General features: G+C 31.4%; 1 protein-coding gene across 2 annotated transcripts; it reads left to right on the top strand.

Annotated features, from left to right (window-relative positions):
- Positions 1 to 489: 489 nt before the first annotated feature.
- Positions 490 to 26,472, top strand: LOC143069283 (BBSome complex member BBS1-like). Of its 2 annotated transcripts, XM_076243838.1 has the most exons (16): positions 490 to 613; positions 4,402 to 4,568; positions 5,049 to 5,138; positions 6,087 to 6,211; positions 7,257 to 7,303; positions 10,200 to 10,311; positions 11,483 to 11,614; positions 12,223 to 12,329; positions 12,969 to 12,986; positions 14,868 to 14,991; positions 15,769 to 15,997; positions 20,038 to 20,196; positions 20,408 to 20,541; positions 22,548 to 22,682; positions 23,226 to 23,312; positions 26,124 to 26,472. In XM_076243838.1, the coding sequence occupies exons 1-16, from the start codon at positions 564 to 566 to the stop codon at positions 26,208 to 26,210; spliced, it is 1,803 nt and encodes a 600-aa protein (XP_076099953.1). In that variant the 5' UTR covers positions 490 to 563; the 3' UTR covers positions 26,211 to 26,472. The 2 variants fall into 2 exon arrangements, with proteins under 2 accessions (XP_076099953.1, XP_076099954.1); XM_076243839.1 differs by lacking the exon at positions 12,969 to 12,986.
- The last annotated feature ends 347 nt before the right edge of the window (positions 26,473 to 26,819 follow it).

Here is a 26,819-nt window from a genome sequence, read left to right on the forward strand (position 1 = left end):
CATACCACATCTTCTTTTTTATATTTAAGCTTCTCTACTGTATATAAACGCCTTAACCGGATCCTACACGTACCAATTCAGATTCCCAAACCCTGTTGATGAATACGAGATTTCAAAACCTGTTAAAAATATCGAAGTACGTGGTGTCTCTGCACACTATTCACTAAACTAAGCAGTTGGTGTACCTTTAAAATTCTAGATATTTATACAGTCTTTTTCTGCAAGTCAGAGTATCCTACCACAAGTTGTGACATGGGAATTCGTAAAAATGATTTATATTTATGGAAGATGGGAGTCTTGAAGGCTGCGAATCTTTGAAAATGGCGCCAAAATGCAGCAAATGATTCTTTTGAGTATATTTTTTTTCAATAATTTCACCATATCAAAAAAAAATCCTTGAAGTTTTCGTTCCTATTAACATTATCAATTTAATTACTGTAGAATTTTTTTTTTTTCAATTGAAATTATATGCGGTCTAGTCTTTTAGATCTACTTCCGGAATCACAAGAATGTTTACATTCACAACAACAACTTGCCTTTGATTTTTTGTAAAGCCTTACAGAATGTCAACTGTTGACGAAAAGCAGGACCCTCCTACAGTAGACCAAATAAGGTTTAACACATTTTTGTGAATTAATTTTTAAAAATATGAAATCATCGCACGGCAGAAAAAATATTGCATTTACCTAGTCCAAATAATTATGACGTCTGGCCAGACGTCATAATTATTTGGACTATCATTTACCATGTTTACAAGTGATACATTTTTTAATGATGATGATAGTAAATGGTGTTTTTACGCTTTTTGACACGATGCAACTAAAACAACTGAAACAGTCAGGGGACTTACTTAAATGAGTGATTTTCTAAATCACTGATTTAAGTAACATTATGTTCATAAAGGTTGAAAGTAAGATTTGTCTTTCTTTAATAATCACCTATTTAAGTAGTACAAATTTATCACTAGACTAAGTGATTTAATTTTATTGTAGTTTTAAATATAGAATACTAATGATCCAGGGACTAATTATGTTTCTAAACTTATCAGAACCAACATCTGTGTTGTCTAGGATGACCAGGTCATTTCAGGTGATGACCTTGTACTGAATCTAGGATCATGACATAAAAATCACTTGTTTAAGTATCATACCTCAATTTCCTTCCAAAAATCACTTCTTTAAGTATCATTATTCTAATAACCCCCACTAATTTCAACACCCCCGAAACAGTGAAATTTTTATCGCGAACAGTAGAATTTTATTACATAATCTGAGAGATGAAACATTGAACTTTACAGGAAAAATACTCCCACTGCTGGGAAAAATCTGTTAAGAAAGTATCAGTTCTTTAAGTTAAGCCATTATTATAGCATTTTTTCCAATAAAATAGAATTTACAGCTAAATGATAGCATCAAAGGCATAAACCTTGCTACTTAAAAGAAGCAAAAAGTTCATTTTTTTCAATTTTACTAATGAAAAGATATTATCTAAACCTATGTGTTTAAAATTTTAGTAAAACTACAAAACACAATTTATGACAAAATTTCAAATTTGCTACTTAATTAAGTGATTTATAAATCACTTATTTCAGTAAGTCCCATGACTGTGAAAAGCATACATGTACTTCACAAAATGACATACAAACATGTATACAATAAAATAATGCAAAGTTTGCCTTAAGAGCCTATGTCGGTTAGCGATTAATTTGTTTTAATATGAGGCAGGCATTACCTGTAAATGAGGACAAAGTCTGTATGAATAATTTTTTTGTAACTTAAATATTTGTTAAAAAAATTAAACGGAAATACCGTAACGTTTCCGATTTTGGTTCTGTTGTTAGGGATTTAAGTTATGACGTCGTATGCAATGTATCATCAGGTAGCGTTTTTTCATATCAAGGAATTATTAAAAATGAAATTGGTATTGCGCGTTCCTTCCTATTTTATACTAGACATACCTGCCAACTTTTGAAAATGGCCATGGGGGTTTTTGTGCGCTGCAGCATTTTTGAGGGTAGAATTTTTCGCGGCATTTTTTTGTGTGATGATTTGGCTCCTAAAAGTGTCTGACATACTTCTTTCTTGGGGGGTGATAGTTGAAAATGCTATTATAACCTATCTTTTTTTAAATTGTTTGGTTGTTGTATTCTTTTTGTTGAGTCAATGAGATAAACACCAGTAAGATGACTTCATGTTTGTCTGATACATTGTCAAGAAATAAAAAAAAAGTAATAATTTTAATAATTTAATAACAAAAAAAACAACAATATATGAGGGTCTGGAATGGGGGGGGGGGGGGGGTCTGTTGTTCTGTAAACATTTAATTTTCACCCCTTTTCCCTCTAATCCTCAAAAAATTAACCTCTTTTTTCTCTAATCTTCAAAAAATTTGACCACACATTTCTCCAATTTTCATTTTTTTTGGCCCGTTATTCCCTTATCTTCATTTTTTAAGGGCATTATATTCTTTAATCATTTAACCCCATCCAAACCCTCATATATTATATAGATCAATATCACAAGCAGTACTAGAATGTTTGGAGACATCATTAAGGCCACCGTGGTCAACTTTGAAGTCTCTGTTGCAAACTTTACAAAAGGTATGTGACAATCCTAACGTTGATTTAGACAACCAGCCCCTGTACTTGACATCATTCTCCCATTTCTCTAAGTACATTTTATGTATTTGCACAAAGCAACACGCTTTTTTTTCTTAGGCGGTGACAGAACTATTTTCCAAGTGATAACTCGCCCATCATGATTCCAATTTTTATAAATTTAACACCCAAGCTAAAAAAAAAAAAACTCAAAATTTCGATTCTTTGATTGTTTACTATGCCGACATTAATCAACTGGTGAATGCATGATCACTAAATTTTGATTGGATGAAATTTGTCAGACACGATTTGTCTCCCTTGGGAAAACTTTCAAAAGTTCAAAATCGGGAACAAAAATATTTTTCGTGTAAATTTTACTAAAATCATGTTTTTTGGCTATTTTCACGATCGTGTAATCAGGGTTCTCGCTAAGGATTTTTGGTGGCGAGTCCAGGGACTTGTCATTTTTGGCCATGATGAGTCCAACAGCTAGAAGAAAATGATTTATTGCAATATAATGTAATATTATAGTCTCCATATCCTAATAGAGCAATGAAATGACATGAAATTCAGATCACTTTTAAACTTTTGCTATAAAATGATGATACTTGTGTTTAACTGTGTTCAGTTTATATTCAATATTTCAATCTTGATGCATCTGTGGACTCATCAGTTTTGAAAATGGTGAGTCCAGACAGATTTTGACCAGTCCAGGACTCATGGACTCACCTTAGTGAGAACCCTGGTAATCGGGACAGGGTCAAAATCGTGTAGTACACACCTAAATCTTGAAAGTTGGCAGGTATGACTAGACTGATAAATATATATTTTACTCAAAGTTTCATACAAACGAGACCGGAAAAAGGAAGAACATTGTAGATTTCTATGCAGATGCGGGAATTCAAAAAAATTGAACGATTTTGAGTTCATTAGTACAATGAAAATTTCGTCCCCATATTAAAATGTAGATAGAAGCACTTTTTGTAATGAAATTTTAGTGAAAAAAATATATCATTATCGTAATTTAAAAATGCACAGAATAAGTTTTGTCATGAATTTATGTATAGTCCTTTCGAGACGATATACAGAAAGATTAGACCATCTGATAATTTGGTTAGTGTCAACCATGCTGTCTCTAATTATCAATACAGTGACTTGACTGTTAGTGTTGCTATCCACCAATTGCAACTCATTCAAAATTTTGACCAAATTGCAATTTGTTTTATAAAATCAAATTGTTCAACTGGTCAGAATATTGAACAAATTGTTCAGTCAAAATGTGAAAGTGCAAGGTTTACCATTTACCGATAAGGTTTACCATTTACCAATAAGGTTTACCATTTACCATTTTGGCTTACCATTTACCTAAATTACCAAATCCAGAGCCGACATCATAACAAAAATAGGTTATGACGTCATTGTGTTGTACGTCATTGAAAGTAAACAATTCACAGCTGTTCCGATTGTAAAAACATAGACAAGAATAATAAAAAGTTAACAAACATTGTTACGCAAGAAATATATAATAGGAACAGTCAATTAATGGTAAGGTTTTAACAACATCAACTGTCATCACACAATTTTAGGGACAACAAGTTCCATTCTAAGGGACCACCATTTCGTTACAGTACTGTGTCTGCATTTAAAATTATTGCCAACCAATATTGCAGATGAATGGTTAGATGATGATCTGTTACATGTATTATAGAGTTTTGAATTACTTTGATATGTGTTTTCTTTTCTCTAATAATTAAAAAATGATAAACTTGAATTTCCTTATAATTACATTCATATTTTCCTTTTAGTCAGGGAAGTGAGAAGTGGTTGAATGCTTACTATGATCCAGTGGCATCTCTATATACCTTAACACAATGTGTTGCATTATCAGATATACAAGCTGATGGGGATTGGAAACTTGTTATTGCTGATTTGGGAACTGGATCATATGACATGAAATTGAAAGTTTATAAAGGTAACAGGTTCTTCATATTTTCTTGAAAATTCCATTCTTTGAATAGGATAATTTAGAGTATGAAATGTTATTGTAACAATGTGGATGATATATTTCTATTTAATATGTAGATTATGTCGTCACCTGATCAATGTACTTGACACCTCAAAGCTGTGAACTGCAAATTTATAAAGGGGCTTAGAGCTGAGAAAAGTAATACATGTATGGTAACAGATATGATCAGTAAGAAATAATAAAGACGGCATAAAGTGATGTCACAAATAGAACTGTACAGGAAGAGAGGATCTTGTGGTGCAAGTGAAATACTAAGTCAAACACTAATATACATGTGTATGCAAAAACAATAAGATAAAGAAATGGAGAAAATATTCATAAAAACAAATCAATAGAAAAACCCAATAGAAATTATTACAGCATGGCTTGTGCTCTGACCTGAATAAAACCTCCTTTGTATAAAAGTTGGTATTTTTTTATTTACAGGCACAAATGTGATGAGTGAAAATGCGATTATAGATTTACCCACTGGTGTTGTGACATTTTATATGGATGTGAATGAACCAAGAACTCCAGGTACATAATACAATACAGATTGTCCATCGAAAGATTAAAATACCTCATGACACTGCTGATATTCATGTAAAATAAGCCAATCTTTATTTTTCTATATTGTATATTGTGCACCGTTGATTGTTTTTATACGCCCGTCAAAATTTTGACGGGACGTATCATGGTTTACAAATGTCCGGTGTCCGTCCGTCTGTCTGTCCGTCCGTCTGTCCGGCGTAAACATGTCGCACCGTAATTAACTTGAGAACGACTTATCCAAATTTCATGAAACTTAATATAGTTGTTGAGTATTTTGTAAAACAGGGGAGGTTTTTTTACATGTCGCGCCGTATCTCAAAAATAAGTTATGATTATTGCTTAAAACTTTACACACTTCTTTGATATATTAATCTAAAGATCTGTATACTTTTTGGTTTTGATTCAAAATTTTATTTTGGTAATATTTAGCTTTTGTAAAAAAAACAGGGTGGGGGGTTTCACATGTCCCGCCGTGTCTCTAAAACAATATATGGTTATTGCTTAAAACTTTCTCATAAACTAGTTATGATTATTGCATAAGACTTCCACATAAGACGTCGGGCGTATCATGCGCTCATGGCGCAGCTGTTTATTAAATTTTACCATGGTTCGTCAGTTGGTTTTCAACTTAAATATTCCTTTGGTATCTTTCACCTCTCTGTTGATAAAGGATAAATTCACATAGATTGAAAAATGTTTAGTTTTTAATCTCTTTCATTCAGAAGTACAAAATGTACCACAGTATTACACAACCTTCTTAAACATATTATTTTTTGCAACAAAAAATAAAACGAAAAGATATACCAGTACTAGGGAACAGGCATTATGAAATTTAATATTTCAATATTGCTTACATATAAAGATGTTAAGTGTTTAGACTTGATATACTTTGTCATTGTGTTATATACTTAAGACCCTTGATATATATTACAGCTGTAGCAGTAGCCTCAGGACCCTACATTTATATTTACAAGAATCTACATCCATATTTCAAGTTTACCTTGCCAACTCTAGATGTCAATCCTGTAGAATTAGACCTCTGGAACCAAGTGAAAGAGGTAAAAAGCACAAAATCTTTCAAAAAGAAATTAATTAAGTAGTATTACTGACCGTGCAAGGGCTGTATAGCCAGTAAAGGTCTTTAAAAACTTCCAACATCATCAAGGAAATTTTATTTAAAGAATCCACAATTTAACGTCACAGTTGTATTTCAATTTGTTTTTCAATTTTGCAAAATTAATGATTGATCAAAGGGTGCTTGACATCAGGTAATAAATATAATATGCATATTTTGGGATCACAGTGTTAAAATTTTAAATCATGTATATGAAAGGAGTATGTTCGATAAGGTCCTAAAATGGCCCACTTTTTTAGCGTAAATTTCAAATTCGGATTTATTGACCAATATCACGATAAATTATAGCTAATACATTGACTAGATAGGATATAAGCCATTTTGTTTAAAATTTTACGTTTCTGCGTTTCATTATGACGTCACAAGTTGTACTCATATTGATTTTTCACGAAAAATTCAATGAAAATGGGTAAATTTCCAAAGATTATTTGACAGGAAACATAGAGCGCATACGTCGACAACAAAGATCTTTTAAAATAGTGTTTGTGAAGATATTAAACATGTCTTATTTGAATATTAAGCTTGTCGACGCCTGCACTCTATGTTTCCTGGTCCTTTATTTGGTTGAAATCCCGCTGATTTTGTCAAATTTCACCAAAATCCCTTATCTTGACCGTTTTGGAATGTAAAAATCGTTGTGTAAGAATTAAACTTTGACAAAAACAGCTCTGTTTAACGTTTTCACATGTCTTTAAGGCAACTTAAAACAATTATTGTCTTGTAACCATGAACTTTATAATTGGGGCCAAATATGGCACTTACCGAACTTACTCCTTTATTTCATTCAGGACTAATTGACTCAAACATGATAAGAAAAAAAAGAACAACGCTTGCCCAGGAAGTAATCTAACAAGAATTGTATTTCTGGTGTCAAAATATTTTGGTAAACATTAATACTAAAATGAGTCTGAATAAGAAACAAATACTTACATGATATATTTTACATAAACTATGATTTTTCATTTCAGGAAAAGATAAATATTTTTGTTCTTAGAGAAATGTTAGAAGGCATGAGGTAATGTATAGTTTGTTGATACATTGAAATAAGTGTAACAATTTAATAATCTATATTAAATTAAGTGAAAAATAATATAAGTGCTGGACTCATCTAGTTGAGATGCGAAGGTCCTTAGTGATATATTCACATGACATATTCAGAATTATTATATCAAACATAGATATTGGGTATTGTTTTTGGGGAAAGACGGCTTCAAGCCGTCAATCCCCTATGGGGTTGACCAGAGTGACATTCCCTCACATCATTCATTTTGTTTTTATATTGTGGAAAAACCCCCAACAAATCTTACTTAGATTGAAGAGAAGGAGACCCAGAAATGAATAGTTTGACTTTAAACACTTTTTTACACATTTCCCTTCTGTTTCTAACGAAATTATTGTATCATGAGCTCTCCTTTACACTATTTACGTTTCTTTTACAATTCAGAAAAATCAGTATGACGAGATATTCTAAATATATCCAACCCAAGGGTCCGGAAACGGTCATATTTGCCAGTCATGTCCTAAACTGAAACTATAATGTCCTAAACTTTTAATTGGGATTTAGGTCAAATTTTATTTTTCAACTGTAATAATTTCGGTCATTTCGTTGAGATCGACTTTCAAAATCGCCATTTTGAACATATTTTTGTTCTGTTATCGACTTCCTGTAATTAAACTGCCACTTCATTAAAGTGTTATAATCCTGAGGGCCCTCCTAATAACTATATTAATGCCTCGGGGAGCTATTGGCTAATGATTGCTAATCTCTTTACCTGTGTTTTTAATTCACACCTGGCAATTAATCACAAGCTCCAAACTATTATTATAAAGAAATAAAAATTCCATACCAACTGGCTTCATTATTTAATTACTCAACAGGTCAGACAACTGTCAATTATGATTTAAAATTAAATTAAAACTTGGTTTAATTTCATAGAAAAAAAAATTTTTTTACTTCTAACACACGTGCTTTGTTTACTATGTAATACGCATGTTTGAAATTCTCTTCCACAGATTTAGACAATTAATTGTAAATATAAAATAATTTCATCCTAAATAAAGCTAGTGCAACTATTTTAATTAATATTCTTACACTATTAAAGGTAAAATATTAAAAAGCCGATGATTTCTTGTGATTTGGATAAACAAAACTAATCCCGGAAATGAGTCCGGAATTGTTCGTTTTAGTATTGTCGCAGTACATCCGGTTTGAATTTTGACTTCAGAATCAAAGGAAACGTAAGCAATAACTGAGAATATTATCGTTTTGAGTCATTAAAATCATTTTATTTATAAACTGTTGCCTTCCCTTAATTGCTCTTGAACGATTTTTGGAAAATGGTAGGACAAATCATGAAGTAAATGCGATGCAACAGTGAAACAAGTTTGTTGATGCTACGAACATGACGATCGAGTATGAGCATACTCATAATGAGTCTCATGCAGTAATGTGATTTTGACAATCATTTTTTGAAAAGGGGCATCAACTTTTAAGTTGTATGAAAATGACCGAAATTAGGTGAAAAAATTTCCGGATCCTTGATCCAACCTACATTGTATTTTATAGTGACGTCTTTCTTGGAATGCCACCAGAAGCAGGGATATCCTTCACTGGTTATTTAAATCATTCCCAGAGATCGTGCACTAATTACAAATTGGTTTTTGCTAAATCTAAACATAATATTGTTTGCTGTAGATGATTCAAACATTAACATGCAATACTTTAATTTGTAGGTCAGCAACTTTCAAAATAAACAAAGATCGTGGGGTTACATGAGATAGGGGAGAGAAACGATTTTTTTCTGTAAAAATTCTGTTTTGAGAATCTTCCTCCAATTCAGGAACACCTCAACTGATGAGTAATTATCCACTAAAATAAAAGTTAATGTATTTAAACACTTAAAATGTGACATTTCATTGGATTTGTATGTAGTCTTCCATTAAAACTAATATTTTGTGTACCAACATAATCATTGTAATGGTAAAAAAAAAAAAAAAAAATGTTGCATTTTGTAGTTCCAACCTATTTATTCATGAAATTTACAAATATTTCAAATTTAGGATTTGGAAACAAGCTTCACACAGTTTACATCAATCATATTGTTTTTTATTAGTACCTGTTTCCCTGTGATGAGAGTTGTAACTGGGAACTTAATCAATGGAAATTTAAAACTGAATAGATTTTTCAGTCCACACTTTCTTAAGAAAAAAATTAAAAATCCAAGAGTACTGTCACAAAAAATGGAAAATGGCCCTAGCCTGCAGTTCAGTGGTAAACAATCAAGATTTCAAAAAATATTGTAGTTGTTTTGAAATGACAGAATTCAGTTGAATTTTAGATAATTAACTATCAACTTTAATCAAATGTTTAGATTTAGAAGATGCAGATCTCTTCCATTGGTCCAAATTGAATCCTAAACTACGGAAATGAAATTACATAAACAACAATTGATTTCAATATTGTCAACCTTTCTGCATGTTCTAGCTGTTCTCTTTTATCATTCTTTATATGAAGACTATCAAAAGATACCCCCCCCCCCCCCTTTTCCAAAAAAAAATTAATTAGATAGAAACAAGGGCCGTCTTTCCCCTCAGAGCTATTCAGCTCTTTGATTAAACAAGGTAAATGAATCAATGGTTAAAATGGAAAGGGGAGGTAATTTATGTTCTCAGATAGTTAATATTGTGCTCATGGTGCTCATATATTGACTGCAACATAAGTAATCAATAAAAATGGATTTCATTTATTGTATTGTTTTTCGAAATAAGTGTGTAAAAGATTGTGCAGAAAGGGGTATGACCAGTATGTTTTTTTTCTATTTTCAAAAAGTCATTGAATACATAAAGAAAACTTGTTTACATATTTTAAATATTTATTTTTTTATGTTTCAAATAAACATAATTTTTTGTAGAGCTGAAGGTGCTGTTTTGACTGTAAGATCCTTACGATTTCTCCAGCTACAAGATGTTCCTGATTGTGAAGCTTTTTCCAACATGTATAAACATACACCTCTTAGAAGACAGGTATCACACTTGTCAAGTTTTTCTATGTTATAATACAAAATTTTCCAAGTTCGAACAACTGATGACTGATCTGATATCTGTTTTGGAAAATGCTGATGAAAGTTTTATTGGTCTTGCTTTGTGCATTATCAGAGTATATTAACAGAAATCAAGTCAAAAGATTCAATCCTATCTGGTGATCAAAATTTTTTTTACTTTGCTCATTCAACAACAGAGTGTTTATAGGTATAAATGTGATGATTTAGAGTAAATGTCAGTGCCATGGCAAACCAACACACAAAAAAGAGTTCTCCAACACACAGTTTGTGAAGCTCATTATGTTCTTATTGCAAACAAATGAAGATAAAAACTACCACAGGTTAGATAATAAACATACCATCATTTAAAAAAAAAGTAAGTTAACTCTTGAGATCTTTAAATATATGTAAATGTTTTATTGTCAAGATTTTACTGATTGCAAATTTAAATATGAAATTTCATTAGATTTCCGTTATTTATCGGTTTGTATTAAGGATGTACTTAGGTTAGGTTTTGGAATTCATGTCAAATTTTCAGACTCCTTGGTGTTTTTCAATACAAAACAAGGTAAATTATTTTGCCCCATAACACCCATTTATTTTTTCATATAAGACTAAACAGCTCATGAAAGGTCATTTACCAAAATTCTAGAAGATTCTTAATTTTCTTTCTGTTGTTTTGGGACCCCAATAATACCAATGCAAACATAAGGTAAAAGTCCGAGTCAGCTTTTTCCTGCCATATTTTAAATCTCAAATACCTCGAAAAGGTATCAATTTTAAATTCTTGATTTATTCATTTTCACTTACCTCACCTAAGTACATCCTTAAGCTATATGTTCAGAGTTTCTGTAATGAGAACAGCAACTGCTTTACCATTTTTTGTTTGTTTATTTATCATTTAGGGTATTTGTTTTTTGGGGTTGTTATCTCATTGATACACATCTCACATCCCCATTATTTGGAAAATCAGAATTTTGTAGGAGAGTCTCAATTACTTAAGAAAATCAGCTCAAATATGTATTACAATTTTAAAACAAACACTATTCAGCTAGTTTACTGTCTTCTTTCAAAAAAAAAGATTTTTAAACTCTTGAAGACTACATTATCTTACTGAAATGTATAAATACAATCTATTGTAATTTGTTTTCCAGACAGTTATTACATGTTTAGCTACAATGAAGAAATCTTTAGCAGATGAAGATGCCATTAGTTGTTTAGTTATAGGTACCGAAAGTAAATCAATATATGTACTGGATCCTGAAGCTTTCACAGTCCTTACTACAGTAAGCCTTAAATAATATTGAGACAGTAAACAAAATCTCAAATTTTTGTGCTATTTTCACATTTCTTGAGTGGTCTGAAAAAAAAATTCTCATCACTAGAGAAATATCTGTTCTCAGCATATGATTGGTTGAAACTCAATTACAATGTTAAATTTTCTTGAATTCTTCTGAATTTTCTGTTGTGACGTCATGTTAAAAAGGCAACCATGTCTGATGACCTTATATATAAAGAATGCAACTTTCTACAAATCTTTGATGAGGAAGGATTAAAATCATTAGAGGAACAGATTCCACCACTATAATTCATGAATTACAATATTTCTCCATTCTCAAGACTCAGCAGTTAAATTTTAATTATTAAAAAAGCTTGGCAAGCCTCAAACTTTAAACTTTAAAACTATTTTAATGTAAATAAATCATGAATATGTACGTTTTATATAGGTGCTAGTATTGTATTGTTGGTGTAGACTACACACCTGTAACACAAACAAAAGGTTTAATTCTATCAAAACTACCAGAGGATGTACAGAAAAATATATTATTTCTTGTCCTACATCTTAATGCAGGGATAAATTATCACATTTACTAGTACTTATATATAAATACAGATTGATCTACCCAGTGTACCTGTGTTCCTTAGTGTGACTGGTTTATATGATGTAGAATACAGAATTGTTGTAGCTTGTAGAAATGGTTGTATATACACCCTCAAAAGGTAAGCCAAATGTTTTATATCTCATTGCTTGAAAAAGATATCTCAACCTTCTATTTTAGCCATTTTGTTGACAGTTACTGTTAAAATGAATAAAATTGCTTCTGGAAAGTGTTTTGAAAATAATGGAAAAATAGATAATTTGCCTTTCTGGTTTATGGCTATTGAAGTAATATGATAGACAGAAGATAAGGCATATTTAAAAGAAAAAAACAAAACAAAAAATGTAATGTAATGAATCAATACATCAGTAAAGCATATGTTTATTTTTTTTTTATAAAATAATATTTGTGTTGAAAGTTAATTTTATTTCCTGCCAATATCAACATTGCACTGTACATAATACCTTCCTTAGAAATAATATCTTTTGACACAGACTCCTTTTTCATTCCATTGCAACACCTTCCATCAACTAGTTATGTGATTTTGAATTAATTAAGCAAAATATCAAAAGTTGACAAAAGTTGACAACTAATAATCTTTGATAGTTGATAGTTTACTGACAGATATGAATAAATAGAAAACATATGATATTGCATTTTATTATTGCCATCATATATACAGAAGCTTGGTATGTCTTGTTTTTTCTGTGATAATTTGTAACCCTTTAACCTTGCTTTGATGATAAATATTTATTTGTAGCGATTATAATTTGAAGAGGTAAATTTCATACAAAGTACATTGATTTAACACTGTTAACTTCTGTTAACAAAAACCTTGTAGAGTATATCATTTGTCTTACATAAAATACTTATTAGTTGATGTTCTTTGATTAATTTTCTATAAAAAAGATAAAACTTCTGTTTTGTGTGTTTCTCTCAACTTTATACATTTACTTATGTTTGTACTGGTCATACTATTTCTTTATAGTTATACTGTGTGTCTTGAGAAACTACATATATGTATAATCTTCTCTTACTTAAATGATCTTTTTTCTCTCAAAATATACCAATGAGATTATGAGAGGCTGGTACATACCATCAAACTACTAAGTATGTAAATTATGTCAATGCTTCATTAACCTCTTAGCTCACTTAGCTTACAGCCATCATATTTCATTGAAAAATCTTAGCTACAGTTTTAAGTACCATGATATTATCCATTCAGGTTGGATCAGGAAATGCATTTCAATCAACTTTGTACATGCTGTTCAGACAAATTGGAGTTTAAAATTGAGCATTCATATGTATCTTTGATACCTGTCCATTTCAGTAGGTATTGGTGTGCATCCAAGTTTTGAGTTTAATAAATGTTTTAATAATATAAATTGAAATAGACTTTTGTTTTAAATTTTTCTATCATTGGGTTAATATATTTTTCAGTCCTATATATATATCATAAAGTATCTCTTAAAAAATCATTAATACTATTGAATAAGAGTCACTGTTCAAAACAGTTTAAATAGTTCTACATTAGACTATATTATCCACGAGTATTTGCCATATACCTAAATACAATAAATTCTAATGATTTCCACCATCCAATAGTAAGATTATAATATGAGGAGTGTTGTTCCTATTGACAAACATTGTGGTAAATTATTTAGTTGGTTCTTGTATGTGCCTTTTACTTGCATGTATAAAAACTATTAAAAAATTGACCAAAAAAAGATGATTTTTTTCATGAATGTGTGTAAAAGGAACTTTTCCATGACATGGAAAAGACATTTTAATGTGTTGTACAGGGATTGTAAACAACATATTTTTATGCCCCACTTACGATAGTAGAGGGGCATTATGTTTTCTGGTCTGTGCGTTCGTTTGTCTTTCTGTCTGTCTGTCCTGTTTCAGGATAAAGTTTTTTGTCAAAGTAGTTTTTGATGAAGTTGAAGTTGAAATTAGATTTATGACCCAGATTTACGGTCCACTGAACATAGAAAATAATAGTGCAATATTCAGGTTAAAGTTTTTGGTCAAGGTAGTTTTTGATGATGTTGAAGTCCAATCAACTTTAAACTTAGTACACATGTTCCCTATGATATGATCTTTCTGGTTTAAATGCAAAATTAGACTTTTGACCACAATTTCACGGTCCATTGAACAAAGAAAATGATATTGCAAGTGGGACATCCATGTACTATGGACACATTCTTGTTTGTTTTCTTTTACTCCAAATTTTAAAATGACACAAATATAAAACTTAAATAAAAACTTCCAAGTTTCAATTTCTTTCAAATAAGGTCATTATTGCATCAGATCCTTTATGAAGACAGTATTTGTGAATAATGTATGTCTTAATTATGATAAAAAAAAATATAAAGGATAACACAAATATATTTAAATAAACTTTTATCTTTTTCTCCTGTACATCTATAAAAGGCTACTCACATTTTCTCACAACTTCTCCATTATAATTCGTTTCATCTTCAGTTGTGTAAAATATCTAGTTAAAAACTGGTGACAATATCTTCCTTTATAAAATTGGAGAAGTCTTGATATAGTAATGTCATGATGGTCCAGTATTTTATCAGAACAATTTTTTGATGCTTTTTATTAATAACAGGTAATTTGAATAATATGTATTTATGTGATGTATTTGTAGGGGAAGTTCCGACTACCTAAAACATTGTATAGAGCTGAACTCACAGCCAGTTGGCTTAGAGAGAATAAACAAAACAATATATGTAGGAACTATGGATGAAACCATGCATTGTTTCACATCTAAGGTAGGATTGATTATAATTGATGCTGTCTTTTTCTTTTTCAATACTTTTTAAGTTATTACTCAGTGTTTCATCTAGGATTTGAAAATAGAGGGGTGCGTTTTTTTAAAAAGTGCATGTAGCACGTTCTCACTGAAAAAAATCAAATACTTACTATTACCACATAATGACATACTTTTAGCAAGCATGTGGCTAAGTTAAATACTCTATACTAAGAAAGAAAAGTTCAAATGCAAATAAATATTAAACAACATTGACAAGTCTTCTGTTTTTCTTTTTGAAGAAGGTTGTCACACATCTGCACATTGATCAAGAATTTTTTCAAAGTTAGTTTCATCACAGTTTAATTTTACAGTTAATATTTTTGTTAAACTGGAAAATTTTAAATGTAAGTAGACCTGTGGTAAAGGTACTGCTTCAATGAAAGAATTTTGATTTCAACTTCTAAAATTTTCTTCAGATGAAGAGTATCTGAATTTGGCTCCTTGCCAGCAAAAAAGGTTAACACATGAATGGTTAAAATTGTTTATTCTACAACCACTGATATAATGGTTCAGTGGCATTGAAGCTTAAACAATTAAACAAATGATAGTAGATATATTCTACTTTCTTGTGCTTTCATAGTTACTAACTTTTAAGTACATATTTGCTAGACAGTTGTTTATTAAATCCATAAATGTGAAATCAAAAGCAATTTGATTATACAGATGTTATTTATATTTTTGCATTATTTGTTTAAAATAAGCTGTTTTAAGATTGAAACTGTATGTCTATGCACAGGGTAAGAAGGTTTGGACTGTAAAGTTACCAGCTAGTATTACTACAATGGAAACAATGGATTATCCATCTAAAGGATTTAAAGGTGTCATCCTAGCTCTTAATAACTGTCAGGTCCATCTGTACAAGGAGAAGTATTTGGTGAATGTTATTAGTACAGAGGACATTGTTACTGGTCTGAAGTTTGGTAGATTTGGGAGAGAAGACGCTACATTAGTAATGACCACAAGAGGTAGGAACTCAGAGGCTGATTTAGACTTTATTTAATGCTGGTTCTAGATGTTGATTGTTTTAAGTGCCTTTAACTTAACCCCTTCCTTTATGGATTTTTTTCATATACTTTGCATAGGATTTTTTCAATAAAACAAAATTATTAGGTTTAAAGTATTAATGCATTGCCAAAACAAATATTTCATCAATGAAATTCCAGTCAGATATTCTCATGAATAAATATCCTTTATACAACCGCAAAGGTTGTATATTGGTATCACGTTGTCGTCGTCAGTGTTGTCCTAAGACAGATGGTTTCCAGATAATAACTTTGGTATAAGTAAATAGAAATCAATAAATTTTAACACAATGTTTATAACCTTAAAAGGAAGGTTGGGATTGATTTTGGGGGGTTATGGTCCTATTGGTTTAGGAATAAGGGGCCCAAAGGGGCCCATAACATACATTTATCTAGTTTCAGGACAATAAGTTGTGTATAAGTATTTCAATTACTCTGAAATTGTACTACAATGTTCATATCATTAAGTAGAAGGTTGGGATTTATTTTAAGGGTTATGGAGCAAACAGTTTAGAAATTAAGGGCCCAAAAAGGAGTCAAAAACAAGCATTTTTGAAGTTTCAGGACAACAACTTATGTTTAAGTGTATGGATCTTTCTGACATTGTACCACAAGGTTCAATATAATGAAGGAAAGGCTTGGTGTCAGTTTGGGGTTAATGTCCCTGAACATAATAAGGGTCCAAAAAAGAGCCAAAAAGAAGCATTTTTCTAGTTTACAGACAATAACTTGTGTTTAAGTGTATGGATCTCTCTGAAATTATACTACATGGTTTCTTACTACAAAGGAAAGGCTGGAATTGAGTTTTGGGGTTCTTTCTTCAAGGGGGGTTTCAATTGGTGAGGGGCAAAAAAGAGGCCCAAATTAGCATTTTTGTAGTTTCCAGTCAATAACTTATGTTTAAGTGTATAAATCTCTCTGAAATTATACAACAAGTTTCCATACTACAAATGGATGGTTAAAGGGAGTAATGGATCAAATTATTAAGCAAAGATGTTCTCATTTCAGATTTCAAATATTTATTTTTAGGGATTTATATTCCACAGCATAGTGTATTGCTCAAAAGCAAAGAAAGTTTTTTTTAAGTTCATTAGACCACATTCATTCTGTGTCAGAAACTTTTGTTGTGTCAACTATTTATATTAGATACAAATTTTATTAAGTCTGATACAGATTTTCGTAGGCAAGATCTTTCAACTGAGGCATCAACAGGTGCATTAAAGAGTAAAGGGGTGGCCTCAAAAGGCATCATTATTGAGTAAAAAGGGGTGGCGTCAAAAGGCTTCATTATGGAGTAAAAGGGGGTGGCATCAAAAGGCATAATTATGGAGTATAGGGGGTGGCGTGAAAAGGCGTCATTATGGAGTAAAGAATTAAGTGGCTTCCTATCTCTATGAAACATTCATTATTTCTCATTTATTTCATATACATTGCAGCAAATGTTTTATATTGTTCATTTCAAAATATATAGTATACTTCCGAAATAACCAAAAAATAATGCAAAAGTTGAAAGATTTGAGTTCCAAATTTTACATTGGTAGATTTTATGAAAGGATGCATTAGTAGAATATGAGAAGAAAAGACGAATGATTACTATACATTTTGTAATAGACTATGTGAATAATATAGTCCTGGAATAAGTTTAGTGAAAATTACCTTCATACTCTTATACAGTTATCTTCTACACAACATTTTGAATACTCAAAGATTGCTTCATTCCTTTTTTAGCTCACCTGGCCCTTTGGGCCAGGTGAGCTTTTCTCATCACTTGGCGTCCGGCGTCCGTCGTCCGGCGTCATCGTCGTCCGTCGTCGTTTACTTTTACAAAAATCTTCTGCTCTGAAACTACTAGGCCAAATTGAACCAAACTTGGCCACAATCATCATTGGGGTATTTAGTTTAAAAAATGTGTGACGTGACCCGGTCAACCAACCAAGATGGCCGCCACGGCTAAAAATAGAACATAGGGGTAAAATGCAGTTTTTGGCTTATAACTCAAAAACCAAAGCATTTAGAGGAAATCTAACATGGGGTAAAAATGTTTATCAGGTCAAGATCTATCTGCCCTAAAATTTTCAGATGAATCGGACAACCTGTTGTTGGGTTGCTGCCCCTGAATTGGTAATTTTAAGGAAATTTTGCTGTTTTTGGTTATTATCTTGAATATTATTATAGATAGAGATAAACTGTAAACAGCAATAATGTTCGGCAAAGTTAGATTAACAAATAAGTCAACAAGACCGAAATGGTCAGTTGACCCCTTTAGGAGTTATTGCCCTTTATAGTCAATTTTTAACCATTTTTCATAAATCTAAGTAATCTTTTACAAAAATCTTCTCCTCTGAAACTACGGGGCCAAATTAATCCAAACTTGGCCACAATCATCTTTGGGGTATCTAGTTTAAAAAATGTGTGGCGTGACCCGGTCAACCAACCAAGATGGCCGCCACGGCTAAAAAAAGAACATAGGGGTAAAATGCAGTTTTTGGCTTTTAACTCAAAAACTAAAACATTTAGAGGAAATCTGACAGGAAGTAAAAATGTTTATCAGGTCAAGGTCTATCTGCCCTGAAATTTTCAGATGAATCGGTCAACCCGTAGTTGGGTTGCTGCCCCTGAATTGGTAATTTTGAGGAAATATTGCTGTTTTTGGTTATTATCTTGAATATTATTATAGATAGAGATAAACTGTAAACAGCAATAATGTTCATCAAAGTAAAATTTACAAATAAGTCAGCATGACCGAAATGGTCAGTTGACCCCTTTAGGAGTTATTGCCCTTTATAGTCAATTTTTAACCATTTTTCGTAAATCTTAGTTATCTTTTACAAAAATCTTCTCCTCTGAAACTATTTGGCCAAATTAATTCAAACTTGGCCACAATCATCTTTCAGGTACTTTGTTTGAAAAATGTGTCCGATGACCTGGCCATCCAACCAAGATGGCCACCACGGCTAAAAATAGAACAGGGGTAAAATGTAGTTTTTTGCTTATAACTCTGAAACCAAATCATTTAGAGGAAATCTGACACGGAGTTAAATTGTTAATCAAGTCAATATATATCTGCCCTGAAATATTCACATGAATTGGACAACCGGTTGTTGGGTTGCTGCCCTCCAATTGGTAATTTTAAAGAAATTTTGCTGTTTTTGGTTATTATCTTGAATACTATTATAGATAGCGATAAACTGTAAACAGCGATAATGTTCATCAAAGTAAGATCTACAAATAAGTCAACATGACCTAAATGGTCAATTGACCCCTTAAGGAGTTATTGCCCTTTATAGTCAATTTTTAACAATTTTCATTAATTTGGTAAATTTATGTAAATTTTTACCAAATATTTTTCTCTGTTACTAATGGGCAAAGTTCATTATAGATATAATTGTAAGAAGCAAGAACGTTCAGTAAAGTAAGAACTTCAAACACATCACCATCACCAAAATACAATTTTGTCATGAATCCATTTGTGTCCTTTGTTTAATATGCACATAGACCAAGGTGAGCGACACAGGCTCTTTAGAGCCTCTAGTTTTGTGGATTTCAGGGGTATAGCTAAGGTTAACCACTTATTTAAAGAGTAACAAAATACAAATTTCTTAAACGTTTGCTTGCAGAATTTGACAAAATCACAAACTCAAGTATCAAAGAAAATAAATTTTTCCTAAATCCAAATAAATTGGTGTCCACAAAGGTGACACTTAGAGAATCATCTGCAGCAGACGTCAGGCTTTAAAAAGATATATCCATTTACTAAATATAGAAGATTTATTTGAATCAGCTTACCTTCTTTAAAGATGGAGATAACCATACAAAAACACAATTGAAATAAACATGCATGATTTGAAAGGTTTAGTCAAGAAAAAAACATTAATTTTAAACTTATAAATAAAATCATTTAACAAACAAGTGTACAAATATTTTTTACAAAGAAAAATCAGAGATCTTAATAGCTTGCTAACAAGATTTTTTCTACATTATAGGAGGAGGCTTACTAATAAAGATCCTGAAGAGGAATGCAACGTTTGAAGAAAAAGATATATCAGCAGGACCTCCAGCAGCACAGAATACAAAGCTAAATGTTCCAAAGAAAACTAAACTATTTGTAGATCAGACAATGAGAGAGAGGGAAAATGCAGTGTGTAAGTGCTTTTTGTACTTTAGAATTAAAGTTATAAAGCCTTTATACTAGCTCTACATTTTTCTTTACAAATTTAATTGTTTTAAGGGCAATCACACCTATAAAAAGTCTACTAACTAATTCAGCAAAATTTGACTTCTTATCTTTCTTATCATTTTTTCAATTTCAAGTTTGATTGATCATTTGTCAATTTATAGATTATTTATTTGCAGCAATGCACAGAACATTTCAGAGAGATTTATACTTATTAAGATTGAATACAGCTAGAGAATATGCCAAGTCATTAGAAAATAGCATGAACCCTATATCATCTGACCCTATGGAGCCACTTAAACTAAATGCCACAGTAAGTTATTAAACATAGGAACTACTTATTATAGCTTTGTGAAAATTGTAATCAAACTTCATGTCATCATGCTTTATCATGTGATGCCGTTTCAAATTCATTGCTTATTAAAATTCTGTTACAGATAATTTATAAATTAATCAAACACATTTTATAGCTTCATGTTTACAGAATAATCAAAGCAGGGCTAATGTAAGTGAGCAATAGCTTACAGTAAGATTTTCTATTCTTTGAACAATATATATTAGAATTTTGAAAGAAATGGAAATTGCATGGATCAACATAAATCAATTCTTAATTTAAAATTGAGAATGGAAATGGGGAATGTGTCAAAAGAGACAACAACCCGACCAAAGAACATAAAACAGCCAAAGGCCACCAATGGGTCTTTAACACAGCCAGACATTCCCTCAGGCCGTGTCTGTTTTTTTCTTTGTTTTGCGTCAACTGATTCTGAGAAAACCTACCAGACAGCAAGGAAAAAAAACACACACAAAGAAAATAACACAAGAGTCTGCTTAAGTTCTGGACTGATTAACAGTGACTTTATATCAATACTGTCATATCTAAGTGAAAGAGCAAACATGACAAACAGGAAATATAGCAATGTACAAACTTGATATGACTATATTCTGAGAAATGGCCTTGGTATTTCAAACATTTCCCATTTATACTGAAGCCTTTGAGAAGAGACATGTTTTGATCTGAGATGTGTCATGTTGTATTAAAACCTATGTATAATCAATAATTCCCTGTATCAAATCAATAATGCTTTAAGCATGAATTATCTCCCATTTGCAGAGTTATCTTCCTATAATTGGAATACTTTATGTAAACTTTTTGGCAATATATTAATATTTTGTTCTGCATACTTTTTTTTTCAGAAAATAAACTAATGAAATTATGTTTTATATCTTAATATCTTGTGGAATTAAAAATGTACATACTAATTTATCCTATCTTATCAGACAGTAGATATCATTTAAAGAAATTTATTAGAAATATTTGCAAAAACTACTATTTTTCATTTAAAAAAGTATAAAAATTTATTTCAATTATAAAATAAGATAACTGTGCAAATGGGAGGTAACTCTTGCTTCAAGCAAGTAAGGAACGCCTACTGTAAGACCTGTACCAAGGAAGAACCATTTACAGTGAAATTGGTTGATCTTTTCAATATAAAATTTAGTGAATCTTAATATTAAATAAAAGCTCTGATACATTCAAATGTTTTATTAATTGAAAACAATGATGTATTCATTTCAATTTTTTCCCCGTTAGAGCTAGATGAAACATAACATTTTATCAGAGTTTTATCCCCTATGGTGATAGGTTCATTGAATCTTGTATTTAACGTGTCTCTTATGCTGGCTACGTAAAGGCTCTCTAGGATCTGAGAAAAAGTTTCTGTGCCGGCGAGCGGAAAGGCATATGGAGCCAGAACGATCCTTTTATCTTTGAAAAGTGAAACACAAACGATCTCGCTCGCCGGCACATTTATACTGGCCATTTCTGCTGTCACATGTATCGAAGTCAAGATCGCTTAAACGCTTTAAATAAGGAGCGTACTTGTTATTTAAAGCGCAAAATAGATTTGAATATAAGAATACACAAAAACACGGCTGGAAAAACCCGGAAAATACGGATTTTCTACTGACGAACAAAAAAAGTTTGTGTTTGTTTTTGACACAATATGGCCGAAAACCTACCCGCACGCGGACACAAAACAAATAAAAAAACAACTATGGCCTCATCTGGAGATGCATTGTATGTATGTAGGATCTGAATTGTCTGTCTATTAGTTGTCAGTAATGATCTAAAACTGATTTTCATGGTTCAAATATTTGAAAAGAATCATGTATGATTTTTTTATTGCAGATAAAACACATGATAAACATGTAATGGATAGAATGAAAATTAAATACATGTGTTTGTATTCATTATGAATCTCAAGAATAATATTTTTTTAAGGGCTTAATTTCATCCTTTTTTGACATTTTTTTCAGGTGCAAGGAATTGGTCCAACATTTAAGCTGACAGTAAACTTACAGAATACTTCATTAAATCAAGCATCATCAAACCTAATCATCACATTCCAGTACGATGAAAAGTTATATGTGTTCAAGAAAGCATATCTACAGGTAATCTAAATAGTTTCCTATAAATGATATAAGTTAATATAAGTTAAGCATTGAAAAATTTAATATGACAATAGTTTCATTAAAGATATATGAATAAAAGAAGATTTGGATTATACATATCCATAGAATATTTCATTCCAATTTGACACTATGATTTTCCAAAAATGTGTACATCACATATGAAGCAGTTTGACATTCTCCTAGAAATTGAAGTAGTCTGCTCAACTGTACTTTCAATTTTCTTGAGTAAAAAATATATATGTGATAGAGATGTGATTGTATACAATTTATTTTACAAGATTACAGCATTATTTAATGGGATGCATAAATCTAATATTTAATTCAAAGACAGAATCTGTAGAAAATCATGCTGATAATATTAAAAAGACTTTATTTCTAGCTGCATGGCTGTATATATCTGTGTATAAGAAGTATGCTCTCAAACTTAGAATTTATAAGTGAATTTATGCTTTTGAATGTTCATGTGAGTGGTTTTAGTTACTAGTTATTATGTAAGTATAATAGATTTATTTATATCTGTAGGTTCCTATGCTAGTACCAGGATTGAACTATGCCTTCGACACATTTGTTGAATGTCAGAGTGATAAAGGAATATCTGATAATGTTAAGGTTTGTTTCCTATTTTTAACCGATTCATTATTCACACAACCATTACTTTAACTGATTTATCAATATTAGATATTGTGATAAACTAGAACCCTATATAATGGTGAAAACGTATTTCCCAGGAACTGTCGTACATGACTCATAAATTGTTTAAATTGACTTTTATGGGCATATGATACAGTTGGTCCAAGGACACAGTTATCATCCTTTGGTTTTCGTTGTCTACGAATATAGTCCCTAGTGTGAACAGTGTATAACTTGCAATTTTTTTTTTGATACACTTTCTCAATTAATTTCTTTTTATTTAATGCATAAAATATTAAGTAGTGGGATAAAATTGCATGTTAAAAAAAATTGGGTGCTGAATCTTTATGTTAAGTAGTGATTTGATTCAGTTAAAAAAGGTCAAATTTTAGTACGTCTGAAGCTGTCAAACAGAATTTTAAACCCCCTTATCACAAAATTGTCAATATTTTGAGTTAGAGCTGGTAAAAGTTTCTATAATTTTGATATTATTTGTTCCACTAGTAGTACACGGCACTGTAAAAATCTTTTTGAGAAAGAGCAGGTGCGATTTTTTTAATTTGAATTTATTGTCTAAAACAAATGCACTATGAAATAACTGTGTTCTCGGACCAGTTACAGGTGAGATAGTGATGTTGCTAATGTAAAATGTTATTGTTCACGAAATCAAACTGTGACATATCATGAAAAGATGTGTTCTTCAACTGATTTTAATCATTTGTCTGAAATCCAGTACATGGACCCCACTTTTTAAAATAATATATAGCTTTGTTATGTATAAAAATTAGTTGTAGCAATTTCCAGAAAAAAAATCACTGATAGATTTGAGAAAGGAAATGGTTTTACAAAATCTATTTGTGTTTATCTGATCTTATCTTTTGAAACAAAAATGCCTGTCCAAAGGAAAGAAATTTGTATTTTTTGCATTCGTAAAATGGTATGATGTCGTCGTCTGCGTCAATGTCTGCATCATCGTCCGAAGACTCATTTAGTGTCCGAACAATAACTTTAGTTTAAGTAAATGGATCTCTATGAAATTTTATAAAAAGGTTCAATACCTCAAAAGAAAGGTAGGGGTTGGGCATATGGTCCCTACCGTTTTGGAATTAGGGGCCCAAAAGGGGCCCAAAACAAGCATTTTTCTACTTTCAGGATATCAACTTGTGTATAAGCATTTTAATTGCTCTGAAATTGTACCATCAATGTTTAATACCACAGGTAGAAGGTTTGGATTGATTTTGGGGGTTATTATCTAAAATGTGTAGGAATTAGGGGCCAAAATAAACTTTGTTTTTTTTAGTTTTTAGTCAATAACTTGTGTTCAAGTGTATAAATCTCTCTGAAATTATACCACAAGTTTCCATACTACAAAGGGATGGTTATGGGTTTTCTCTGGTGGGGGAGGGGTTATGGTTCAAATCATCAAGCAATTAGGGACAAAAAAGGGGGAAAACAAGGGTTTTTCTGGTTAAAGGACAATTTAGAAAATTTAAAAACAGTAAAGGGGAGGTAATCCAATTCAAATTTAAAGAACACTGTTATATATATATATATATATATATATATATATATATATATATATATATATATATATATATATATATATATATAAGTTATATGGTTCGCTACTGACCTCGTACGAATCCATAGAGGGTTAGTAAAATTCATATGGATTTTATTCACCCTCTATGGTCCGTAGGGGGTCAGTAGTTAACCGAATAACGAATTTATCGCACGCTGGACTTTTTCTGCTGCGTTATGTTGAAAAATAAAACACAACAACATCGATAGATGACGTCACCATTAACGTGTCATGAACCCCCTATGAAATCTACTAACCCCATAAGCTTTTATAGGGGGTCACCACGTGACGGCGTTAAACCAATCACAACGTGGGTAGGTGTAGGTATGTAAAATTTTTCTCATTTCAGATTTCAGAAATTAAAAAGAATTTTTTTACAAATTTTTTTTTTAGGGGATTAAAATTCATTTGTATTGCTCAATAGCAAAATTTTTTTTTTTTAAGTTCATTAGACCACATTCATTCTGTGTCAGAAACCAATGATGTGTCAACTACTTAATCACAATCCAATTTCAGAGCTATATCAAGCTTGAATGTTGTGTCCACACTTGCCCCAACTGTTCAGGGTTGGACCACTGCATCTGGTTGGCAAATGTTTAAATTTCAGTCCTTTTTATCTCTCAAAGCACCTTATTATGAGTTATATGGTTCGCTACTGACCCCCTACGGATCCATAGAGGGTGAATGAAATCCATAGGGGATGAGGCAGGAGTCCGAGTCCCCAATGGATTTTATTCACCCTCTATGGATCCGTAGTGGGTCAGTAGTTAACCGTATAACGAATTTATCGTACGCTAGACTTTTTCTGCTGCGTTTTGTTGAAAAATAAACAATGAAACACAACAACATTAATAGATGATGTCACCATTAACGCGTCATGAACCCCTATGAAATTTACAAACCCCCTACGGTCTCATAGGGGGTCACCACATGACGGCTTTAAACCAATCACAACGTGATAATTTACCTGCGGTGCGATAAAAAATAATATTTTTTATAACATTTGATTTGACAAAGTTGATAAAAAGCGTGAGCAAATTGTCATAAAAAATCATTGTGGGATCAAAACTGTATTGTATGTCCTTAAGCATAAAATTTTTCATCTAAAGTTTTTAGAAAACAACTGCATTAATTATTGCTTTTAATTTCATCAATTAACCAAACACCAATTTTACTATAACTTGTACATTATTTACCTATTATTACAGGTGTTTGTTTTAAAAGAAGGAAAGAGTATACCCATTATAACAGGTGTAATAAGTATGCCAGTTAGTGAATCATTAGTTGTAGTGTAGTTTACATATCGAAAGTTGAACCAATGAAGTATCATGGAGATTTCAAACATTAAAGACATATTATTTGTTGTACATGAGCGACATGTGGGGGGAATACTGAGACCTGTGATATGTAACAACTACAGTGTGAATCAGGACCAGTCAGCTGACAATAATTGTTCAATAGGAATTTCTTGTTTAAAGTTATAATTTGAAAAAAAAGCTGTTTTCTTTGTTATTTTTATTTGTAACTTTTAGGATATATTGATTGTTACAACAAGAACTTTTTTATGCCCCACCTACGATAGTAGAGGGGCATTATGTTTTCTGGTCTGTGCGTCCGTTCGTCCGTCTGTTCGTTCGTTCGTTCGTCTGTTCGTTCGTCCGTCTGTCCCGCTTCAGGTTAAAGTTTTTGGTCAAGGTAGTTTTTGATGAAGTTGAAGTCCAATCAACTTGAAACTTAGTACACATGTTCCTTATGATATGATCTTTCTAATTTAAATGCCAAATTAGAGTTTTGACCCCAATTTTACGGTTCACTGATAGAAAATGATAGTGCAAATTTCAGGTTAAAGTTTTTGGCTTCAGGTTAAAGTTTTTGGTCAAGGTAGTTTTTGATGAAGTTGAAGT

Source organism: Mytilus galloprovincialis, chromosome 3 (assembly GCF_965363235.1).
Source record: "Mytilus galloprovincialis chromosome 3, xbMytGall1.hap1.1, whole genome shotgun sequence".
NCBI classification, from domain to species: Eukaryota; Metazoa; Mollusca; class Bivalvia; order Mytilida; family Mytilidae; genus Mytilus; species Mytilus galloprovincialis.

Coding starts and splice junctions, on each gene's coding strand:
- LOC143069283 (XM_076243838.1), top strand. CDS start 564: ATGTCAACTGTTGACGAAAAGCAGGACCCTCCTACAGTAGACCAAATA. Junction 614..4,401: donor CCTACAGTAGACCAAATAAG/GTTTAACACATT, acceptor TTTTCCTTTTAG/TCAGGGAAGTGAGAAGTGGT. Junction 7,304..10,199: donor GAAATGTTAGAAGGCATGAG/GTAATGTATAGT, acceptor AATTTTTTGTAG/AGCTGAAGGTGCTGTTTTGA.